This window comes from Rhinichthys klamathensis, unplaced genomic scaffold (assembly GCF_029890125.1).
Source record: "Rhinichthys klamathensis goyatoka isolate OS25496 unplaced genomic scaffold, OSU_Roscu_1.1 h1tg001226l_1, whole genome shotgun sequence".
Taxonomy (NCBI): Eukaryota; Metazoa; Chordata; class Actinopteri; order Cypriniformes; family Leuciscidae; genus Rhinichthys; species Rhinichthys klamathensis.
The window spans coordinates 1-10,000 of NW_026607390.1; the positions used below are offsets into that span (position 1 = coordinate 1).

The following is a 10,000-nucleotide window of genomic DNA, read 5'->3' on the forward strand; positions in this document are numbered from 1 at the left end:
AAGCACATTTAAACACAATATACAGGTGAAACTCGAAAAACTAGAATATGGTGCAAAAGTTCATTTATCTCAGTAATTCAACTTAAAAGGTGAAGCTAATATATTATATAGACTCATTACATGCAAAGTGAGATATTTCAAGCCTTTATTTGTTATAATTGTGATGATTATGGATTACAGCTTATGAAAACCCCAAAGTCAAAATTAGAATATTGTGAAAAGGTTTTCATAAGCTGAATCCATAATCATCACAATTATAACAAATAAAGGCTTGAAATATCTCACTTTGCATGTAATGAGTCTATATAATATATTAGCTTCACCTTTTAAGTTGAATTACTGAGATAAATGAATTTTTACACGATATTCTAATTTTTCGAAAAAGCGATATCTTTGTCAAAGTGTCTTTCAATGGTTAAATTTATTGCATCTGCTGCACTTTATTTGTACCATTTTGTTTTATTGTTTTATTTTTGTTTATCTATTTAGATTAGTTTTTGTTTGATTAGAGAGATCTCTGACTGAAGTCCTTGAAAACCACAAAAGTAGTGCTTGAAAGTGCTGTAATTTAGTTTGGCAGTCTCTGCACGAGCCCTGTCTGGCGCCCAGTGTTTACACTACAGAGTGCACTAGTACACGGACCGGGACGCACCCGAAGTGCATATCTGTGCATGTACGAATATTACAAACAACCCCATCGCACTACAGATGAAGAGTAACTTTTTTTTAGCTTAATATTGAATTTTAAGGTTATTAATTTAGCATCTATTCGTATCTTAAGCTGATTTGCCTTGTTATTAATAAATTTGTTGTGCATGCAAGCAGGCTTATTATATTGAGACAAATTTTAAGTGCAAGCTTTTTGCATGTTATACAAGTATGCAAATCACTATACAGCCCGTGTGTGTGTGTGTGTGTGTGTGTTCATGGACATGGTGTGCATCTTGGTGTGTTTTTGCATTAGTATCTCTAAGTAATTTGGCTGTTAGCTAAAGTCATTTATTTAGTGCATGCAAACAGTTTGCATTTGAAAGGCTCAGTGGATAAAGAGGCCATTTTAAGTGGATGCTTTAGTATGCTATACATTAAGAATGCAAACCACGCTTGCTTGGCCACTTCAATGCCAGCCGGTGGTTTGTTGTACATACTTAATGTGTGTCCTTGTGTTACTGTGGCTCATACACTGGAGGCGATTTTATTATTTTTCTTTTTTTTTAAATATCTGTCATTAATGTATAGAGATAAATAGATAATGTATAGATATGTTGTTACTCATGTAGCTGAATGTGTGTCTCATAATCTTGAATCAGAATAACCACTTTTCTACAGTACAGGTGAAACTCGAAAAATTAGAATATGGTGCAAAAGTTCAGTAATTCAACCTAAAAGCTGAAACTAATATATTATATAGACTCATTACATGCAAAGTGAGATATTTCAAGCCTTTATTTGTTATAATTTTGATGATTATGGAGTACAGCTTATGAAAACCCCAAAGTCAAAATTTTAATATCGTGAAAATGTTTTCATATCTGTAATCCATAATCATCAAAATTATAACAAATAAAGGCTTGAAATATCTCACTTTGCATGTAATGAGTCTATATAATATATTAGTTTCACCTTTTAGGTTGAATTACTGAAATAAATGAACTTTTACACGAAATTTTTCGAATTCCACCTGTATAATTTAATATTTCTTTATGCTATTGTTGTCCAAGAGTAATAACCATATTATAATGCACAGATTGATATATATATATATATATATACCAATACCAGTGAAAACTAACTCTACTGTCAATCAATCAATCATCAGGTATTGTTATTGGCTGATGCTAATATTATCAAAATATCAGCTAATAATAATGATCATTAATAATGTTAGTTACCATGAGTTCAAAATGGACAATTCTTGTTTTTGTATGTGGAATATTGCATAAATGATTTATCGGTGCACATCATTATTGGTTTAATAATCTTGAATGAGAATAAGTTCCTCTCGCAGCATCTCTTCTGTTCTCTGGTGATGTGGGCGGGGCTATAACCTGTCACCAGTGTTGGGGAAGTTACTTTTAAAAAGTAGTGTAACTCGTTACTCGTTACTTCTTTAAAAAAGTAATCCATTACTTTACTTAGTTACCCCATATAGAAAGTAACTTTTTACGTTACTCGTTACTTTTACGTTACTTTTATGTTGCTTGACTTTGGGCAGAACCCAATATCTGTTCCTAAATGTGTAGGCCTACATAAAGTTCTACTATGCATAATGCCATATATAATGCCATAAATGCATAATGCATTATCAACAAAATTTTATATTTATGAAGAAATGCCGGTTAATGGATAGGCATATGCATGGGCGCCGCTAGGGAGGGGCTAGAAAGAAAGCCCCCAAGAAAGACCAAAGCATCCCGTTAGCACCCCAAAAAATCATTTCTGGAAGTAATTATATTCAGGCTGTATTCTATGGAAGTCCTGAACCGCATGGTGAAGAAAAAAAAAGAAAACTTATCTTGTTATTTAGACATAATAAGGGGACATTCTAATCTGCATTAAGCCAAATTAAGCGTTCTTATAATGGTTTTCTATGGGAGGAAAATGCTTAACGTGTAAGTAAACACGTTGCGTTCATATTCTGGGCTCATCTGATTTTTTGTACATAGTATAGACTTTATTATGATTTTAGTATCATAATGATTAATAAATGCACGCACAATTATCCGTGCACTTGATAAATGTTGCAGATATGTCGTGCACGTAAACAAATGCCTTTCAACTTATGTGTGCAAAATTCAGAATTAAATGAATGTGCAGCAATATACAAATAGAGAGTCTGTAGGCCTACTATAGCCTACGTGTTGTAGCCATTAAATAAGCGCATTTAGTTTCATATTTTTAAAAATATTATAATGTTATTTGTTTTCCATCTATGCTGATTATGAAAAGTGAACAGCGCGAGTAAGATGGATGCGCAATATATCGGGAGACATTGAGTCAATCAGACATGATTTTGCCCACTTCATTAAGTTTTGTTTTGAAGAAAGCCTTTCTTTAAAGCGAATTTCGTTTTGTATAAATTGAATCTTAATTTTAATCAATTTTTTATGAACCAAATGCCTGTATTTAATAAATAAGAAGCAAATATAGGAGACAATATAATCATGGAAGCGCCGGCGTGGTCACTTGCATTGCACGTGAACTGGAGCATCTCATCATAAATTAACCGAAACTCAACGTATAGAATTTAAGCTTGAAATGTCTTTAAACGAAACAATTCAAAACGAAAAGAAATAGGCTACTCTCTGATTATGTAATCCATTATGTGCATTTCTCTCTGGGGCGTTCACTACGGAGATGGCGATCGCGGTCAAATCTATCAAATGACGGAGATCCTGTCAAATCCCAGGGACAGATAATCTGTCCCTGGGGAAAGTAACGTTGCGTCGAATTGAAAAAGGACCTACGTTTCGTTACCAAATTTTCAGTAGTAGCGCGTTACACTACTTTTTACCCGAAAAAGTAGTTACGTTACTGTAACGCGTTACACACAACACTGCCTGTCACTCACATAAGATCAGCCAATAGCAAACCACAACCATCCAATCAATTCCACACAGACAAAATCAAGCCCCGCCCACATTTGTTCTTGTTCCAGAAGCGTTTCACTCGGATATACAGAACAATAGAGGAGAAAAGACGAGCACAACTTCAGTTTCATGTCAACTTGCTCAACAAACTGTTAGTCTATGCCAGTAGTTGAGCTGAAACACCATAAATAGAAGATCCCTGTTTATTCCTAATGCATTTTAAATTGCTCTCGCATTTCAGAGCACCACGTGTGTGTCATTCCCGGTCAGGTTTGTTTCCCGTTGTTCTGTGGAGGATCGTAGTGTGTGTCTGCTGTAAAACACCTGCGTCTCATGCAACGGCCGCTTCACAACACACTGGAGCGGTTTCTAAACATAGCCAGCGTTTCAAGGCATGCCAAATATAATTATGATATCTACAACAAACACCTTCTTTTGGACAGCACATTTATTATTTAATACGAATTCATTGCACACTAGATGAAGCAAGAGAAATGTGGATCATAAATATATTTAAAGAAATGTTAAAGATTCACAGGTTTCACATGTGTGGCTATTGTAATCATAATCATAATCATATTGTAATCGCAATATGGCTGCCGTCGCATCATCATCAGTCGGTCAGTAGTTATAGTCAGTGAACTGATTATTAGCACAGAGAGGTTGACCTTATTTTTCTTCTTTTTGAGTTGGACGTGACAAAAGTAAATTCAATTTCAAAACCCACTCTGAGTAATTCAGCCAGTGAGTGAGTTATTAGACTGATTTAAAGCATAAACTTGTTATTTTTTAGCCTTTTTTTAGCCAATTCATTCAAAGAGTCGCCTTAAAATGAGTCATTTGTACTTGCAAGGGCAACATGGAACTATTTGTTGTCTAATTAATTTCTAACTCATTCCTGGCATTCTCTCTCTCTCTCTCTCTCTCTCTCTCTCTCTCTCTCTCTCTCTCTCTCTCTCAGAGGACGGCTATGAGCAGTTTCGTGTGGCGGAGAAGTCTCACGGGAGCTGGATGAAGCTCTACATGGATGGAAACACGTCAGAGGTGCTGAGCAACATGGGGAAGAAGGTCCTGAAGCAGTATCTGGAGGCGCTGAAGGCCATGAGTGCAGCTCTGAGCAAACAGCTGGGCAAATACGACATGTACTCCATGATCATGGGCATGATCCTCACACTGCAGGTCAGAGCCGCTTCATGCTGACAACACCACGCCACGTTTCATCTCTAGCGGTGTAACGATGCCCTCGTGTCACGACTCCACACACATCACGACACTGAACTCACGATACCATATTATTGCGATACTCCAAGACATATGATACATTTTTACTGTTGATTAAAATGCTAATTTTGGTATTACATTGTGTGTGTAAATGAATAGTCTTGGACTTGATGCTGAAACCCAAAGCACAGGACAATAGAGACACCAGAATAACAATATTCATGATTCTGAAGTAGAAAATACAGAATTATTTTAGACGAATATGCTTTCAATCTGTCACTGACTAGATATATTTAAAATAATGTCGGACACTTTTTACTGGTAACATCAGACATTATCAGGAGCCATAAATATTCCCCCATTGTATTATTATTATACATTATATTCAACATTATATATAGTAGTTTAATGTAGTACTGACACAAACTTTTTTTAATAATATGGGATTTAATTTTAATTTTGGGTGAATTATCCATGATACATATTGTTGCATTTTTGTATTGCGATATATTGTGACATGATATATTGTTACACCCCTAATATATATATATATATATATATATTATAATATATAAATTTCCTTGTCTGGCTTATGCTACTCTGAGAAAGGCCTGCACTTTGTATTTTGAGCACTTCTTGCGTTGTTTTTGCCTCCTCACGATGACTCGCTTTAATTTAGTCCTAAAATAAGTAAGTCGCTTTGGATAAAAGTGTCTGCTAAATGACTAAATGTAAATGTAGATAAATGGATGGATGGATGGATGGATAGATAAATGGATGGACAGATGGCAAAATATGGGATGGATAAATGGATGGATGGATAGATGGATGGATGGATGGATGGATAGATAGATGGATGGATGGATGGATAAATGGATGGATAAATGGATGGATGGATGGATAAATGGATGGACAGATAGCATAATCTGGGATGGATGGATGGATGGATAAATGGATGGACAGATAGCATAATCTGGGATGGATGGATGGATGGATAAATGGATGGACAGATAGCATAATATGGGATGGATAAATGGATGGATAGATAAATGGATGGATGGATGGATGGATAGATAAATGGATGGACAGATAGCATAATATGGGATGGATGGATGGATGGATAAATGGATAGATAGATGGCTGGCTGGATGGATAAATGGATGAACAGATTGCAAAATATGGGATGGATGGATGGATGGATGGATAGATAAATGGATGGATGGATAAATGGATGGACAGATAGCATAATATGGGATGGATGGATGGATGGATAAATGGATGGACAGATAGCATAATATGGGATGGATGGATAAATGGATGGACAGATAGCATAATATGGGATGGATAAATGGATGGATGGATGGATGGATGGATAAATGGATGGACAGATAGCATAATATGGGATGGATAAATGGATGGATGGATGGATGGATAAATGGATAGATAGATGGATGGATGGATGGATGGATGGATGGATAAATGGATGGACAGATTGCAAAATATGGGATGGATAGATAGATGGATGGATGGATGGATAAATGGATAGATAGATGGATGGATGGATGGATAAACGGATGGACAGATTGCAAAATATGGGATGGATAGATAGATGGATGGATAAATGGATAGATAGATGGATGGATGGATGGATAAATGGATGGACAGATTGCAAAATATGGGATAAATGGATGGATGGATAAATGGATGGACAGATAGCATAATATGGGATGGATGGATAAATGGATGGACAGATAGCATAATATGGGATGGATGGATGGATAAATGGATGGATAGATGAATGGATGGATAAATGGATGGATGGATGGATGGATAAATGGATGGACAGATAGCATAATTTGGGATGGATAAATGGATGGACAGATAGCATAATTTGGGATGGATAAATGGATGGACAGATAGCATAATCTGGGATGGATAAATGGATGGATAGATAGATAAATGGATGGAGAGATTGCAAAATATGGGATGGATAGATGAATGGATGGACAGATAGCATAATCTGGGATGGATAAATGGATGGATAAATGGATGGACAGATTGCAAAATATGGGATGGATGGATGGATAAATGGATGGACAGATAGCATAATCTGGGATGGATAAATGGATGGATAAATGGATGGACAGATTGCAAAATATGGGATGGATGATTATTATTATTTTAGATAGAAGGATAGATTAAAGCAAAATTTTGGTACGTTTTGCTTGTTTGGTGGAATGTCTCTGAAGAATCATGGGTAATGTAGTTTTTTTAGAAATTCCACTGTTAAACATTTTATTATTGTAAAAAACTAAGTTAAAATAATGCAAGCTGAATGGCTTCAGCAAATTTCATCGATTAACAGCCTCACAGTAGGGCTGACATTAAAGGTTTATGAGTTATCATTAAAAATCAATTAAAGTTTTAACACAATCTGGCAGACTTATGCTGACTGATTAAAGAAAATATATCAGAAATATCTCACATGCAAAGTGAGATATTTCAAGCCTTTATTTGTTATGATTGTGATGATTATGGATTACAGCTTATGAAAACCTTTTCACAATATTCTACTTTTGACTTTGGGGTTTTCATAAACTGTAATCCATAATCATCAAAATTATAACAAATAAAGGCTTGAAATATCTCACTTTGCATGTAATGAGTCTATATAATATATTAGTTTCACCTTTTAAGTCGAATTACTGAAATAAATGAACTTTTGCACCATATTCTAATTTTTCGAGTTTCACTTGTACACTCTATGTGTGTGTGTGTGTGTGTGTGTGTGTGTGTGTGTGTGTGTGTGTGTGTGAGCTAAAGACCTTTTCCAGCCGCAGTTCAACAGTTGTGTTTGCTAAGTGCAATCCATTATTGAAGTACTACAGTCTCCAAACGGTCGATCCCTCATCCGGTCAATGAGATCTAAAGGACACCGTGTCCACTGGGATGAGGACCGGAGAATGTCAGGAGGTTTGAGGTCATCCAGAACCCGTCTCAGTTCCTCAGAGGATTGGAAGAGATGTGAATTTGCTGGGTCTCCAGTGATTTGTATTTTCAGAGCTTAAAGCCTTAAAACGGGATGTGCATAAGTATATATTTTCTTACAATTATCTTACAACTAGCGAAATCCTGTATAATTAGGCTCATCTAGTTAGTTTTACTGATATACTCTGACGTTCAACAGTTTGGGGTCGATAACATTTGAAAGAGTCTCTTCTGCTCACCTAGGCTGCCTTTATTTGATCAAAAATACAGTAAAAATATAGAGAAATATCACAATTAAAAACAGTTTTCAGGTCACAAAAAATAGAGCCGCTTACCATATAATCACGCATTTTAAATTACACAATCAACGCTTTAAATGGAAGGAGAGAGTGGTTCTCATATTTTGCCATTGACATGAATGCACAATCAGATTCTGCAGTGCAAATTAGTCAAATCTAATCAAATTAGACAGTATGGACAGATTGCATAATATTGAATGGCTGGATGGATGGATTGCATAATGTGGGATGGATGGACAGATTGCATAATATGGGATGGATGGATGGATTGCATAATATGGGATGGATGGATGGATTGCATAATATGGGATGGACAGATTGCATAATATGGGATGGATGGATGGATGGACATATTGCATAATATGGGATGGATGGATGGACAGATTGCATAATATGGGATGGATGGATGGATGGATAGATTGCATAATATGGGATGGATGGATGGATGGATGGATAGATTGCAGATTGGATGGATGGACAGATTGCATAATATTGGATGGATGGATGGACAGATTGCATAATATTGGATGGATGGACAGATTGCATAAGATGGGATGGATGGATGGACAGATTGCATAATATGGGATGGATGGATGGATGGATAGATTGCAGATTGGATGGATGGACAGATTGCATAATATTGGATGGATGGATGGACAGATTGCATAATATTGGATGGATGGACAGATTGCATAAGATGGGATGGATGGATGGACAGATTGCATAATATGGGATGGATGGATGGACAGATTGCATAATATTGGATGGATGGATGGACAGATTGCATAATATGGGATGGATGGATGGATGGATGGATGGATTGCATAATATGAAATGGATGGATGGACAGATTGCATATTATTGGATGGATGGATGGATGGACAGATTGCATAATATGGGATGGATGGATGGATGGACAGATTGCATAATATGGAATGGATGGATGGATGGATTGCATAATATGGGATGGATGGATGGACAGATTGCATAATATTGGATGGATGGATGGACAGATTGCATAATATGGGATGGATGGATGGATGGATTGCATAATATGGGATGGATGGATTGCATAAGATGGGATGGATGGATGGACAGATTGCATATTATTGGATGGATGGATGGATGGATGGATGGACGGACAGATTGCATAATATTGGATGGATGGATGGACAGATTGCATAATATGGGATGGATGGATGGATGGATTGCATAATATGGGATGGATGGATGGATGGACAGATTGTATAATATGGGATGGATGGATGGATGGATAGATTGCAGATTGGATGGATGGACAGATTGCATAATATTGGATGGATGGATGGACAGATTGCATAATATTGGATGGATGGACAGATTGCATAAGATGGGATGGATGGATGGACAGATTGCATAATATGGGATGGATGGATGGACAGATTACATAATATTGGATGGATGGATGGACAGATTGCATAATATGATGGATGGATGGATGGATGGATGGATTGCATAATATGAAATGGATGGATGGACAGATTGCATATTATTGGATGGATGGATGGATGGACAGATTGCATAATATGGGATGGATGGATGGATGGATTGCATAATATGGGATGGATGGATGGACAGATTGCATAATATTGGATGGATGGATGGATGGACAGATTGCATAATATGGGATGGATGGATGGATGGATTGCATAATATGGGATGGATGGATTGCATAAGATGGGATGGATGGATGGACAGATTGCATATTATTGGATGGATGGATGGATGGATTGCATAATATGGGATGGATGGATTGCATAAGATGGGATGGATGGATGGACAGATTGCATATTATTGGATGGATGGATGGATGGACAGATTGCATAATATTGGATGGATGGATGGACAGATTGCATAATATGG

At 36.5% G+C, this 10,000-nt stretch overlaps 1 protein-coding gene across 1 annotated transcript in view; it reads left to right on the top strand.

Annotated features, from left to right (window-relative positions):
* Positions 1 to 4,182: 4,182 nt before the first annotated feature.
* The window catches only part of LOC130079674 (GPI ethanolamine phosphate transferase 2-like), a gene marked incomplete at its 3' end in the record, with an annotated part of 19,394 nt that continues 13,576 nt past the window's right edge, over positions 4,183 to 10,000 (top strand). Inside the window, exons 1-2 of the mRNA XM_056245027.1 lie at positions 4,183 to 4,210; positions 4,552 to 4,769. Coding sequence (XP_056101002.1) covers positions 4,183 to 4,210; positions 4,552 to 4,769 — 246 coding nt within the window. The remainder of the gene's footprint in view (positions 4,211 to 4,551; positions 4,770 to 10,000) is intronic.